Source organism: Bactrocera tryoni, chromosome 1, assembly GCF_016617805.1.
Source record: "Bactrocera tryoni isolate S06 chromosome 1, CSIRO_BtryS06_freeze2, whole genome shotgun sequence".
NCBI lineage: Eukaryota > Metazoa > Arthropoda > Insecta > Diptera > Tephritidae > Bactrocera > Bactrocera tryoni.
Genome location: NC_052499.1, coordinates 31,576,964 through 31,592,008, shown reverse-complemented (window position 1 = coordinate 31,592,008; position 15,045 = coordinate 31,576,964). Strand labels below are relative to the sequence as shown.

Below are 15,045 nucleotides of genomic sequence, written 5' to 3'. Positions count from 1 at the left end.
TTTTGATAATTAGGATTCTTTAAAAAAAATATTTCAGGCAAGAATGAAAATGTAGTAATAAAACTAAGTGACTCTACGACCTATATAAGTCCGTTCCCACGACAATCGGGTCTAAATAACCGGAAAGGACCCGGATTGTTATCCGGACAAAGACGGTCAACTAGGCACATTTTTTCGAAATTACTTTGGGAATGTTTTTTTTTTCGCTGCAACAACGATTATTAGTTAATAAGAAACTAAATTTGTGACTAATTTATTCACGAATTCGTCCAATAATGAATGCTGAGTTCCTACGCAATATTTTTTAATTCAAAATTTTGCAACACCTGAAATTCAGGCTTTCATATTTGTAAATTGCGAAAGTAAAAAGTGTTTTTTACATCTGAACTTTTTATTTCGCTCTTTCTTACTTATTTATTATATTTCTACATATCTTCAACTATTTTACATTTCCTAAGCCTAACCCCATCCAATCTATTTGCGTGAGTGTAGCTCAAATGCGCTTGTCTCTAAAATAAGCAATTTAATATGCACAAACAATTTTCATATTGTGTTTTTGAAAAAAGGTAACATTGATGAAACAAAAATTCAAACATACTATACACTGAAAAAAGTTTTATGGATGTTTTTTTTTCAATATTATTTTATTTATTGGATCTGCTTTTTTTAAAGCCTAACAATAAGTTATAAAATCTTAAATCTATTCAAAAAAAAAAACTAGACAAGCTCAAGCAAGTGATTGAGCTGTTTTGGTAATACGTTGCCCTTTAGTACGCAGGCATATTTCTTCTTTTTAGGCGAGTTTGATCGCAGGAATGTACCAAAGTAGTATTAGCCAAAGGGTTTGGGTAATCTCGCAGTTTAGATATTTATTTAATTCTGCTATCTTCTTCTACTATCTACTTCTTTCTTTACCATAGGAATACCAAGGTCTTTATGGATATTCTCATTACGCATATACCATGGTGAACACGTGATTGTTCTAAGCATTTTCGATTGGAACCTTTGTATTATATCAATATTAGTTGCACAGGTCGTACCCCACAGTTAAATGCCATACATCCAAATCGTCTTTATTACCGCATTACAAGTATATAAAATCACTTTGTTGTAGGCTAAGTTTAGAGTTTTTATTTAATCTTCATACATGTTATTTTGCTAGAGAAGTGTTTTCTCCATGTGAGCCTTTTATCTAGGTGAATACCAAGATATGTTACTTCGTTCGCTTGGGGTACTAAAATGTTGTTTATTTTTACTGCCGGGCACATTTTTGGTGTAAGCGAAAATGTAACATGCTTACACTTCTGTTCATTCACATTTATATGTCAGTTCGCCAGCCATTCTTCGAGAGAACTTAAATGCTCCCCTAATATTCTCGATGCTAAAATGTGGTCATTGTTACGGCTCACTATAGCTGTGTCGTCCGCAAAAGTTGAAGTTAATACATTGTTCGCTGTTGGAAGATCTGCTATAATGGGTTGTCAAAAAAGTATTGCGGTATTTTCGCTAGTTGGCGCTGAAAGCGCGTAGTTCTATTTTTATTCGTCGCATCGGGTCATGCTATACCTTTTTGGAAAGCTCATTTCACGCGCTAACACGTGTTTGATTGATTGTCGTTTCTTTTAAGTCGTTCGTGAGTTATAGCGTCGCAAACATGGAGCAAAACAAAGAGAAAATACGGCATATTTTACAGTACTACTACGATAAAGGCAAAAATGCATCTCAAGCCGCCAATAAAATTTGTGCAGTTTATGGACCCGATACAGTTTCCATTTCCACCGCACAACTTTGGTTTCAACGTTTTCGTTCTGGTGTAGAGGTGGTCCAAGATGCGCCACGCTCCGGAAGGCCTGTCGTCGAAAATTGCGATAAAATCCCAGAATTGGTCGAAAGAGACCGGCATAGTAGCAGCCGTAGCATCGGTCATGAGCTGGGCATGAGTCATCAAAAATTCATTTCAATTTCAATAAAAAAAAAAAATTCAATAAAAGTACCTCAAGACTTTTTTGACAACCCATTATGATGTATAGAGTTGGGCCTAAAACAGTGCCCTGTGATACACCAACCCTTATCTGTCGTTCATCAGATATGAAATCTCCTACTTTCACCCTAAATTGTCTATTATTTAAATAAGACTCCAATGTTTTATATAATTCTAAAGGTCGAATTTTTTTTAATCTTATATAAAAGCCCTCATACCACACCTTATCAAACGCCTGAGCTACATCTAGAAATATTGCTGAACAGTACTCCTTGTGCTCAAATGCTTTCCTTATTTCGTTAGTACAGTAGACGCTCACAAATTAGAACTCTCAGAAATTAGAACATCCAGAAATTAGAACCAGAGTTTTTAATGCATTGGACGCTCTGAAATTAGAACTTGAAGTTCTAATTTCTGAGCATTTTTTTTTTTTTTTATTTTAAACACAACCATTTTTTGTTTGCATTGACCGCTCTGAAATTAGAACTTGAGGTTCTTGAAGTTCTAATTTCTGAGAGCTTTTTTTTCATTTTTAACACAAGGGAATTCCCATTCTTGATTTTTATTTTACTGAACAAATGTAAAATAGAAAGGGGAATCCCCAAGTTATATTTTAGTTTTTGTTTTGCCTTATTTTCCTAATTTCTGAGAATTTTTTTTCATTTTTAACACAGGAGAATTCCCATTCTTGGTTTTTATATTACTGAACAAATGTAAAATAGAAAGGGGAATCCCCAAGTTATATTTTAGTTTTTGTTTTGCCATATTTTTGGTGTTTTTGTCATTCGTATGTGAAATTTGATACGCGTGGACATATTTTGCGAGACTCTACCGAAAACTAAAAATAACTTACCAAAAATGTCAAATAAACGTAAAAACACTTTATCTTTGGAAACCAAAGTAAAGATATTAGAAAAGCTGGACAAAGGTGTTCAAGGAATCGTCTAGCGCTAGATTTCAACGTGAGCAAATCTGCCATCAGCTATATCAAGTCAAATAGGTCATCTATATTAAATGCTGTTTCCAACACTTATCAGGAAGCATCAAATAAAACTGTGCATAGTGCCGAATATCCGAAAATGGAAAGTCGTCTTTATGAGTGGTTTTTAAAACAACGCGAAAGGAAGTGTACATTGACAGCAACAATATTAAAAGAAAAAGCTAAACAAATTTTTGGTGAAGAATACCCCCATAAAAATATAAAAGCATTCCGAGCAAGCGATGGATGGTTTACTAAATTTAAAAAGCGACACGGCATTCGTTTTTTAAAAATTGGTGGCGAGATTCTTTCTAGTGATATTGCCTCCATCACTCCATTTATTCACAGATTCCGTGCAAAAGTCACTGAGATGGGGTTAATAGAGTCGCAATTATATAATGTGGACGAAACCGGATTATTTTATCGTTGCCTACCAGATAAAACATATGTCTCTGCTTGTGAAAAAGTGCGCCTGGATACAAAATTCAAAAAGAACGAATTTCAATTTTACTTGGTTCAAATGCTGATGGGTCTCACAAATTAGTGCCCTTAGTTATTGGAAAAGCTAAAAATCCCAGGAGCTTCAAAGGTTTTAAAAATCCACTTCATTACAACTTTTCCAAAAATGCTTGGATGACGTCTCGGATCTTTCACGATTGGTTTCACAAGATATTTATTAATGAAGTAAGAGGAAATAATTTTGCTTTTAATTTCTTTAATTTTAAAATATTTTTTTGTTTACAGGTCATCCAGTTTTCTCAAAAATAACTTGCCTCCGAAGGCTCTTTTTGCTTATCGATAACTGCTCCGCGCCTGCACCAATTTAGCATCTTCAAAGCAAAGATGGCAACTTAGTTGCATATTTCTTGCCGCCAAATGTGACAGCAGCTGTGCAACCAATGGATCAAAATCCCATAAAGTTAACAAAACTTGTTTACAGAAGTAAGTTACTTGCTGAAATAATAGCTGAAGGTGGTGCACTGAATAGTCTGTTGAAATCCCATTCCATCCGAAAGGCAATAATATTTCTGAAACAAGCTTGGGATGAGATAACTCCAAAAGTGATGAGGAATTCTTGGTCAAAGTTGCTAAATTGGGACTCTGACCAATACGACAGCGATGATGATGTGCCACTAGCAGAGTTGCTTAACAAAAATGAGGACTGCAATGAATCTCTCCAAGTAAATCAATCTTTTAGCAGAAATTGATCCAAACAGTTTCATGTGTATTGTTGCAACGAGAAATGGAATGAAGATGAGTTTGAAGACCGAACTGGTGATGACCTAAGTAGCGATGATGAGTTTTCTGATAGCAGTGAAGACGATGTTGTTGATGACACACCAGTTATTTCAAATGTTATAGCTATTGAAAGCGTTAACAATTTAAAAAATTGGTGCAACAAGAGTGAATTGTCTTCCAGTAAGCACATGACCAATCTTTTGGCCCTCCGTAACGATATTGTTATATCGGATTTAAAGAAACCAAAAAAACAAACAAATATTACTGATTATATGTCAAACAAAAATTAATTTTGAACTGAGCCCTTATCCTGAGTTTTTAATTAATTTCTGAAATTTTTAGTTGTTTTTTTTTTAATAATTGTTATGTAATGAACTGAATTGTTATGTTTAAAAAAAAAATAAGAAAAGAAATAAAAAAAATGTTTTTATATAGTTTTTGGAAGTGGCTTAACTCTTAGTTTTATTATTCACGTTAAAAAAAAACCGTCCAGAAATTAGAACATTTCGGAAATTAGAACTACCCCAAAAACAAAGTGGTTCTAATTTCCGAGCGTCTACTGTAATTATATTTACTTGCTCTATTGTGCCATGTTTCGCACGAAATCCGAATTGATGCGTTCTTATTCTTCTTAATTAGCGTAGACACCGCTTACGCGATTATAGCCGAGTTAACAACAGCGCGCCAGTCTTTTCTTCTTTTTGCAAGGTGGCGCCAATTGGATATTCCAAGCGAAGCCAGGTCCTTCTCCACTTGGTCCTTCCAACGGAGTGGAGATCTTCCTCTTCCTCTGTGTTTTCGTCCATCCGGACAACATGACCTAGCCAGCGTAGCCGCTGTCTTTTAACCCTGGTCGAGACCAACGGTCTGATACACTTAGTCGAGACCAATGGTGCTTGGCTAGGCCAAGTGGTGTTTACATACATTTGTATGGAAATACGTGTTGTATTTACGCTCATATATCTACAATATACATAGATACATTTTGGAAATTTCTTACCTCTCGATTTGGTGGAAATTAAATTGACTGCCTTGTTCACGCTTGGCGTGGCAATAGCGTTCACAAAAAATGTAACATTTTGAGAAAAATTACATTTTTTCTTAACCTTTTAAAACGCTCTATGGCTAAAGTATTTAACCTAGGTGGGTCAAATAAATTGCACCGGTTAGGTAATTTAAAGAGCTTTCAGGAAATGTATAATTCGCCCCCACCGGGGGCGTGGCAATAAAAATGGGTTTTCACCATGTCCCAATTTGAGAAAAATTACATTTTTCTTAACCTTCAAAACGCTCTAGCGGCTAAAGTATTTGACCTAGATAAACACACAAACCAATTTGGACATGTAACGAACATGAAAACAGATAAATCAACCGTGCGAAGTGATAGAAACATACCAAAGTTCATATATTTTCTAGCCAAGCACCATTGGTGCACTAAGGTGTAATATTATAATATCCTTTTTTCGTCCTTTTCGATACGATATCCTTGAATTTTTTTTCTGAATTCTATAGACAATAAAGTTCTAGGAAGCTACCTGGAAGCGCAAGTCGTTTGCTACACTCTAAATATATTTAAATAACATTTAAAAACAAAATATGCCTGGCCAGACCCGAGGGTCTCGATGAGGGTTAATTCGCTGAACTATGTCAATGTCGTCGTATATCTCGTACAGCTCATCGTTCCATCGAATGCGATATTCGCTGTGGCCAACGCGCCAAGATTTATGGTCCATCTTTCGCAGAACCTTTCTCTCGAAAACTCGTAACGTCGACTCATCGGTTGCTGTCATTGTCCAAGCTTCTGCACCATATAGCAGGACGGGAATTATGAGCGACTTATAGAGTTTGGCTTTTGTTCGTCGAGAGAGGACTTTACTTTTCAATTGCCTACTCAGTCCGAAGTAGCACCTGTTGGTAAGAGCAATCCTGCGTTGGATTTCCAGACTGAGGATGGAGTCATGTGTAGAAGTTCACGCAAGTGAGGAAAGTTCTCTGATCGCCATTCACTTGGGAGTGGCCAGAAACGATTCTTTTACACATGGCTCAAGCAGCTCACAACTTCTGGTCTTTGACCAAGTATCCTCTGGATAGCCGTTCGAAGGCGAACATAGGGTTGTGCGCTGGGTTTGGGACCCGTCACGTAAACAGCATCCCCAATGCAAAGGAACAACAAGCCTCGGAATTGATGCGTTGGTATTGTATTATTTTCGTGGAGGAAAGGAGACATCTTTGATAGTAACACTTTTTCAAATATATTAGAAAGACAGGGTAGAAGAAGAGATGTTTTATACCAGTGACAGACATTTAGTAACGATATCATAGTAAAGGTATCATTGATTGATTGATTCTGTTTACTACGTTGATGACAAACATGGCAATGTAGTAAACTCAAATACTAGCTTTGTTTCATAGGCATTAAATATTTCAAAAAAATTTTAAACAATAAATATGTGGTTGAGTGTTGGGAAGAAAATAAATACAATTATTTCAAATACTGTAAAGTTAATCTATTTCCGTCGCAAAAAAGCGATTTGGTTAAAGTCTCTCTAAAATCCTCACGTAAAATGAGGCATTTCCTGCTTTCCCGGGAAAAAATTGTGAAAAACGTTTTGATTTCCATTTCATAAATTAATTTTTTAAGTCATTTTGACAGAATATTTCGAAGAGATTTTGTGTAAAAGCTTTTAGCAAAGTTTGTTACCTTTTTTTTAGCTGTGTTTATACAAATACCACAATGAAACATCATAGTATTGTTACCAGCAAAATACTACAATGCTAGTATTTGGTGACACACAAATGGTATTTGTACCATATATGGTATTGTTACTACATGTCTGTCACGAGTATTATCTATCAAAATAATCTGCGACTTTTTTCATGAAATTTGATCCGAAACTAAGAATTGAAGAGCAAAGAGAGCATCTCTACGGTAATAATTGGTAACTCAATTAGCATTCCTGGGGTAATATCTCCCTTCCGCTTTTTTGCTCTTTATTCAATGCTTTATAAAAAGTGTTAAAGTGATCGGATTTAGTAAAACGAGTCATCAACGAGAAGTGTGTGGTCTGGCGTTGTCGTGGTGGAACACTACACCCTTTCTGTTGACCGCTTCTGGTCGATAGCCTGCTTCAAGCGGTCCAGTTGTTCGCAGTAGATGGTAGAATTAAGCGTCTGGCCATATGGGAGCAGCTCATGGTGGATGATTCCCTTCCAATCCCACCAAACACACAGCAAAACCTTCCTGGCCGTTTAGCTTGATAATGTCAGATATGATCCATTTTTCGTCGCCAGTCACCATCCGCTTCAAAAATGGGTCGAGTTTAACTTTACGATGCACATAATAAATACAGCAGACATTCCAACAGCTATTAACGTATTGGCATCCACTTTCGCGGATGACACAGCTCTAGTAAACCGTAACCAGAGAACGTATAATATAGAGAAGGTTCATGGCGTGCCGATTGTCATCACGTTCCTCTTTTTGGAGGGGTTGAGTTTTCTATTAGTGGATTTCACCACAAAAATATTATTAGCGGATTTCACCAATATTTAACATGAAGGGGTCGAAAATAGCAGAATTGAGCATTTTCAGTGTTAAATGAGAAAAATAATGCCAATTTCAATGTTTAGAAATGTACGCTTACAGATTCGCATATTTACAATGCGCAAGCGACTATGGATATAATTTATGGATATTCTCCATATACATATTTGATAACAAAGCTCAAATGTATATATGTATGTACATACATACATATGTATGTAAGTGCAATTTGACCCATTTAATGATGAATTCCAGATTTAACTGTTGAAATGTATAATTAAGTAAATTTGTAATATTACTTAAATATTTAATTAATATAATTATAATTAATATATGTTTTTTAAGGTTAGGAGGATGGAGTCATGTGTAGAAGTTCACGCAAGTGAGGAAAGTTCTCTGATCGCCATTCACTTGGGAGTGGCCAGAAACGATTCTTTTACACATGGCTCAAGCAGCTCACTACTTCCGGTCTTTGACCAAGTATCCTCTGGGTAGCCTAAGAACATCCGTTCGAAGGCGAGGCTAAAGTGAGAAGGCGAAACATTCCCTACAAGGGTTGTGCGCTGGGTTTTGGGACCCGCCACGTAAAAAACACCCCCAGTGAAGAGCTACAACCAGCCTCGGATGAGAGACCCCCCTTTTGATGACGACCATGGCAAACGAAATAAGGACTACGAATTGAGGGCATGCACCTGGAATGCCCGGTCCCTTAATTGGGAAGGTGCCGCTGCCCAGCTGGTTGATGTCCTCGTAAAGACAAAGGCTGACATCACCGCCGTCCAAGAAATGCGATGGACGGGACAAGGACAGAGACGAGTAGGTCCTTGTGACATTTACTACAGTGGCCATATAAAGGAGCGCAAGTTTGGTGTGGGATTCGTGGTGGGAGAGAGACTCCGTCGCCGAGTACTATCATTCACTGCGGTGAATGAAAGTCTAGCCACAATCCGCATCAAAGCATGGTTCTTCAACATATCGCTGATTTGCTCCCACGCCCCGACGGAAGAGAAGGACGAGGTGACCAAAGATGCCTTCTATGAGCGCTTGGAGCGCGCTTATGAGAGCTGCCCCCTCCACGATGTCAAAATCGTGCTTGGCGACTTTAACGCCAAGGTGGGCAAAGAAGGTATATTTGGCACTTACGGTCGGTAAATTCAGCCTCCACGACGAAACATCCCCAAATGGGTTGAGGCTGATTGACTTCGCCGGGGCCCGAAATATGGTTATCTGTAGTACTAGATTCCAGCATAAGAAGATTCATCAAGCTACCTGGCTGTCTCCGGATCGAAAAACACCAACCAGATCGATCATGTTGTGATAGACGGAAGACACGTCTCCAGTGTTTTAGATGGGCGTGCGCTCCGAGGTCCTAACATCGACTCGGACCACTATCTTGTTGCAGCTAAGATTCGCACCCGCCTGTGTGCAGCAAAAAACGCGCGCCACCAAACACAAGGAAGGTTCGACGTCGAGCTGCAATCACAACAGACAGCCGAACGATTTTCTACTCGGCTTGCACTCCTGCTCTCTGAGAGCACTCGTCAACAACTCGGTATAAAGGGAACTGTGGGACGGCATTTCAAACTCCTTACGTACAGCTGCAACCGAAACCATTGGTTTTCGGAAAATGCAAAAGAACAGCTGGTACGACGAGGAGTGCCGTGTCGCAGCGGAGAAAAACAGGCTGCCTACCTCGCAACGTTACACGCGCGGTGGTGATCGACCACTACACGTGCGGGATGGGATAGATACCGAGAGTTGAAGAGGGAAGCGAGACGCATTTGTAGAACAGAAGAAGAAAGAGGCTGAAATGCGTGAGTACGAAGAGCTTGATAAGCTGGCCGACAGGGGTAATGCTCGAAAATTCTACGAAAAAATGCGGCGGCTTACGGAAGGTTTCAAGACCGGAGCGTATTCCTGTAGAACCCCAAAAGGTGATCTAGTCACTGATGCCCAGAGCATACTTAAATTATGGAGGGAACACTTCTCCAGCCTGCTGAATAACAGTGAACGCACAACACCAGGAGAAGGAGAACCCGATTCCCCAATCGATGACGATGGAGCAGACGTTCCATTACCCGACCATGAAGAAGTTCGAATAGCAATTGCCCGCCTGAAGAACAACAAAGCGGCAGGGGCCGACGGATTGCCGGCCGAGCTATTCCAAACACGGCGGCGAAGAACTGATAAGGTGCATGCATCAGCTTCTTTGTAAAATATGGTCGGACGAAAGCATGCCCAACGATTGGAATTCTAAGTGTGCTATGCCCAATCCATAAAAAAGGAGACCCCACAATCTGCGCCAACTACCGTGGGATTAGCCTCCTCAACATCGCATATAAGGTTCTATCGAGCGTATTGTGTGAAAGATTAAAGCCCACCGTCAACAAACTGATTGGACCTTATCAGTGTGGCTTCAGACCTGGCAAATCAACAACCGACCAGATATTCACCATGCGCCAAATCTTGGAAAAGACCCGTGAAAGGAGAATCGACACACACCACCTCTTCGTCGATTTCAAGCTGCTTTCGACAGCACGAAAAGGAGCTGCCTTTATGCCGCGATGTCTGAATTTGGTATCCCCGCAAAACTAATACGGCTGTGTAAACTGACGTTGAGTAACACCAAAAGCTCCGTCAGGATCGGGAAGGACCTCTCCGAGCCGTTCGATACCAAACGAGATTTCAGACAAGGCGATTCCCTATCGTGCGACTTTTTCAACCTGCTTTTGGAGAAAATAGTTCGAGCCGCAGAACTAAATAGAGAAGGTACCATCTTCTATAAGAGTGTACAGCTGTTGGCGTATGCCGATGATATTGATATCATCGGCCTCAACACCCGCGCCGTTAGTTCTGCTTTCTCCAGGCTGGACAAGGAAGCACAGAAAATGGGTCTGGCAGTGAACGAGGGCAAGACGAAATATCTCCTGTCATCAAACAAACAGTCGTCGCATTCGCGACTTGGCACTCACGTCACTGTTGACAGTAATAACTTTGAAGTCGTAGATAATTTCGTCTATCTTGGAACCAGCGTAAACACCACCAACAATGTCAGCCTAGAAATCCAACGCAGGATAACTCTTGCCAACAGGTGCTACTTCGGACTGAGTAGGCAATTGAGAAGCAAAGTCCTCTCTCGACAAACAAAAACCAAACTCTATAAGTCACTCATAATTCCCGTCCTGCTATATGGTGCAGAGTCTTGGACGATGTCAACAACGGATGAGTCGACGTTGCGAGTTTTCGAGAGAAAAGTTCTGCGAAAGATTTATGGTCCTTTGCGCGTTAGCCACGGTGAATACCGCATTCGATGGAACGATGAGCTGTACGAGATATACGACGACATCGACATAGTTCAGCGAATTAAAAGACAGCGGCTACGCTGGCTAGGTCATGTTGTCCGGATGGACGAAAACACTCCAGCTCTGAAAATATTCGACGCAGTAGCCGCCGGGGGAAGCAGAGGAAGAGGAAGACCTCCACTCCGTTGGAAGGACCAAGTGGAGAAGGACCTGGCTTCGCTTGGAATATCCAATTGGCGCCACGTAGCGAGAAGAAGAAACGACTGGCGCGCTGTTGTTAACTCGGCTATAATCGCTTAAGCGGTTTCTACGCCAATTAAGAAGAAGAAGATATGTTTTTTAAGTTATATATTTATATACATACATATGTATTTATTTACTTTTGACATTTGAGGTTTTGACAAAATCTTAAGTCATATGCATATAATTATGTGTGCATGTAAACAGATTTGAAAAAACCATGCGCATAATGTTTGTAAATTTGTCTACACACAACTTTATGTGTAAATATATACACCCATTGTTCCATACAAAAACTCCGTTGTCACGGACAACCAATGGCCGAACTTTACGTTTTGTCAAAAAGTAAATGTGTTGTTGGTAGAAAATCCGAGCTGTACCAAAAAAAATCAAACGATTGTCACAGCCTGTACAGCTTCGCCCACAAACCAGCGTAAATATGTATGTTTGTGTGTGAGCTTGCATACATATCGACGCAGCTGCGTAAAAATATTTCAGCATTACAAAATATTTTTTACATTCCTTGACAAATACAGTCAATCCCTAAGTAAGTACCACAATCAAAGATACAGAATTTTGTGGTTTGTTAAAAATAAAAATGTAATATGGCACATAAGCGAGTGCGGATACTTAAGCAAGTGGTACTTAAAACAATAACTTTTATGTATTTCAAAAAACAAACCGTGAGATGCAGCAAGATATAGGCAGTTGAGAGGGATGATTTTCAATTAATCGGAGTACTACTTAACCGGGAATCACTGTACACATAAATCAGTGGAATATTGAATATTTTCATTGAAAAATTTATAGACTTGAAATTCGACAAATAAACTATGTTGTCTATTTTATTTTAATATTTTTTAATACTTATATTTGCGGGGTTGTCACATTTTCCTCCTCATACATTTCAGAAATATATTCAATTTATGAATTTTAGCTTTAGAAATCGTCGCGAAAAGACGCTTGTAGGCAAGGCATGCTAGGGGAGATGAAATGGCGTCTGCTTTTATGAATGAATCGAATATGCTTTTTGAAAGTACGTTCGCGTTCATGAATGAAAATTTTGTTGTTGGGTAATTTACTATAAATTTTGACGTTGGCAATTTGGCTGCCATATTGGTTTCTGATGCTTTTTCAAACGATTGTTGGTTTTGTAAAACAATATTTGTAATTTTTGCGGGTGACATTTCCACATGTGAACGCATGTGAGTATGTATGTTGTGTATGCATTGTTTGTGTGGGAATGTCATACGCACATATTTACATGTGTACTCATATTGTAAGTATGTATGATGATTTTTGACACTATTACTGTTTTTCCAGAAGAATGTTTGTATTTTTTGATTTACATGCGTACGCATACATATATTATTTGTGTGAGAATGTCTGCGCACATACATACATACATATGTGTGTACGTAAATATAGAGAAGCGCTCGCTTTTTATATTACTGAAAAATAATATCTTGATTTGAAATTGATTTATACTTGCATACATATCTCCAGGATGGATGCGTATGAAAGTTTTAAATGATAAGAGGTATGATTTCATATATTATTATGGTAATATACATATTATGTTTTTAGAATATTACGATAATATTTCATATATGTATGTATATAGCATATATACATGCATACGAAATTATATAATATTATCAAAGATAAGGAATGTTTAAAAAGTGGCTCATTTGCCCATTAACTACAAATATTACCATGAAAATAGCATGATTTAATAATAATGTTATCAATTTTGCATGAATTCACAAAAATTCGCAAAATTATATTTATATCAATTGATATGATAGCATGTAAACGTATAAAAATATAAGCCAAAAGGCCAACATGAGTCTGTAAAAGCAATGTATATTTCTGAGCATAATTTTCATTCAATGCTCAGCTCTGTTCAATCATTTCTGTTAAAATTTCTCCTGCCGAGCCAAAAGGGGTGAAATCCACTAATAGAAAATTCATGGCTCTTGACAGTTCACTCGCTTGTCCGTAGTTGAACCTTCTCTATATTATACGTTCTCTGCCGTAACAACTGCCCCATCAGAGCATCAAGAGTATTACAGCAGCACTTAACTTTTGTCGAAGAATGGCTAGCCAATTGGCGTATAAATATTAATAAGCAAAAATGCAAGCATGTCACATTCTCGCTAAGACCAGAATCGAATGAAGTAACTTATCTTGGGATTCACCTGGATCGAAGGCTCACGTGGCGAAAACATATGGTGAGTAAAATAACTTGCATGAAGTTAAGAGTAGCAAAATGTACATGCGTAATGAAAACATTCATAAAGATCTTGATATTACTATGGTAAAGAAGGAAATAAGGACAACAGAATGAGATATGAGCCTCGGTAAATTCCTGCAATCAAACTAGTTTAAAAAGAAGTGATCTATCAGCCTACTAGGGAGCAACGTTCTACAAAAAAAACTCAACAACATTCCTGAGCTTCTTTAGTTTTAAATAGATTTAAGATTTGAATACTTATTGCTAGGTTTTACCAAGCAGATCCAATAAATAAAGAAATATTGAAAAAAAATCTTAATTGTTAGTTTGCGATCAAAATTTCAGTTTCGTATTATTAAATAGTTTGATAAAATTATTTTATTATTTTTTCATTGAACGATATTGTCTAATAAACTATTTAAATAAAACTATTGAAAGCTACATATACAAATTTATAAAATAATCTCGCGAAGTTCAGCCAAACTCATAACGCCAAATAAATCAAACCGCCTACTCAATGATCATGTTTGAAATTCTTGCCTCATATAATGTACAGATCTCAAGTAGATGTGTTCTTTTGACACAAATTCGTTTTAAAATATGTAATATTAAGAAATAAATTCTGATAATAGAAAACTTCAGGGTTAATTGATCATTATTTTTAGTAATTGTTGGCGTATATATAATTTTTAATAAAATGTAAGAAATATTTGTAGTATTTAAAATAATTTATATCCCGTTAACTTTTATATAGCTGAAGATCAGGCACTAACCAATTACTGAGTCATTGAGAAATAAGAAAAAATCTACTTACCAGTAACAAAGTCGATAGAAAGTAACGCGATACATAACTTTCAGCCTTATTGGCCATCATATCTTGGAATGTTATAGACGAGGCCTTTATATGGTCTTTGGAAAATTCAGGCTTCTGCAATTCGTTCATAATTTCCGTCCCTAATTGAAAAATATCGAAATGATGACGATCTCGTGCTTTTGATAAAATAGGTTGCAAATACTCATGCCATTTTTGTATCTTGTAACGAAAAGTTAAATGAGCTTAATATACTTTATTTTATTTTATCAATATACCTTTGTCTTGCTATTTTCAAGTTCTTGAACGTTGTCTGTGCATAAAATAACGTCCTCAAACAACAAAGGCGAGGAGGCTTCATTCTCATATTGGATAGGATTGTTCGCGGAAATATGAATATCGGAAGTTAATTCATTGGTCGAATTTTGACTTTCTGAAGTTGATATTTCAGCTTGACATGTAATATCTTTGATTAAACCATTCTGACTATAAGGTATCTCTTTCGCATCTTGTGATATATTATTTAGGTTGTCTACTTCACACGCGTTTGTTGTTAATGACACGTCTGCGTCAACACCTGAATCTCTGCTCAATCTATGAAAATTTTTATTTAGCTGTTCCTCCTCAGTAAATCCCAGGAAATCCTCCACATCTTCACCATCACTAAGTATGTCATTATCTAAAATATATAACAGTTTTCATAATATTAAAGT

The 15,045-nt window shown here is 37.6% G+C and overlaps 1 protein-coding gene across 2 annotated transcripts in view; it reads right to left on the bottom strand.

Moving 5' to 3' along the window:
- The window catches only part of LOC120766800, a 32,296-nt gene that overhangs the window by 13,018 nt on the left and 4,233 nt on the right, over positions 1-15,045 (bottom strand). For both annotated transcript variants that reach the window (XM_040092504.1, XM_040092503.1), the window contains exons 7-8: positions 14,611-15,011; positions 14,336-14,554 (exon numbers count right to left, since the gene is read on the bottom strand). In XM_040092504.1, the coding sequence (XP_039948438.1) occupies positions 14,336-14,554; positions 14,611-15,011 (620 nt within the window). The remainder of the gene's footprint in view (positions 1-14,335; positions 14,555-14,610; positions 15,012-15,045) is intronic.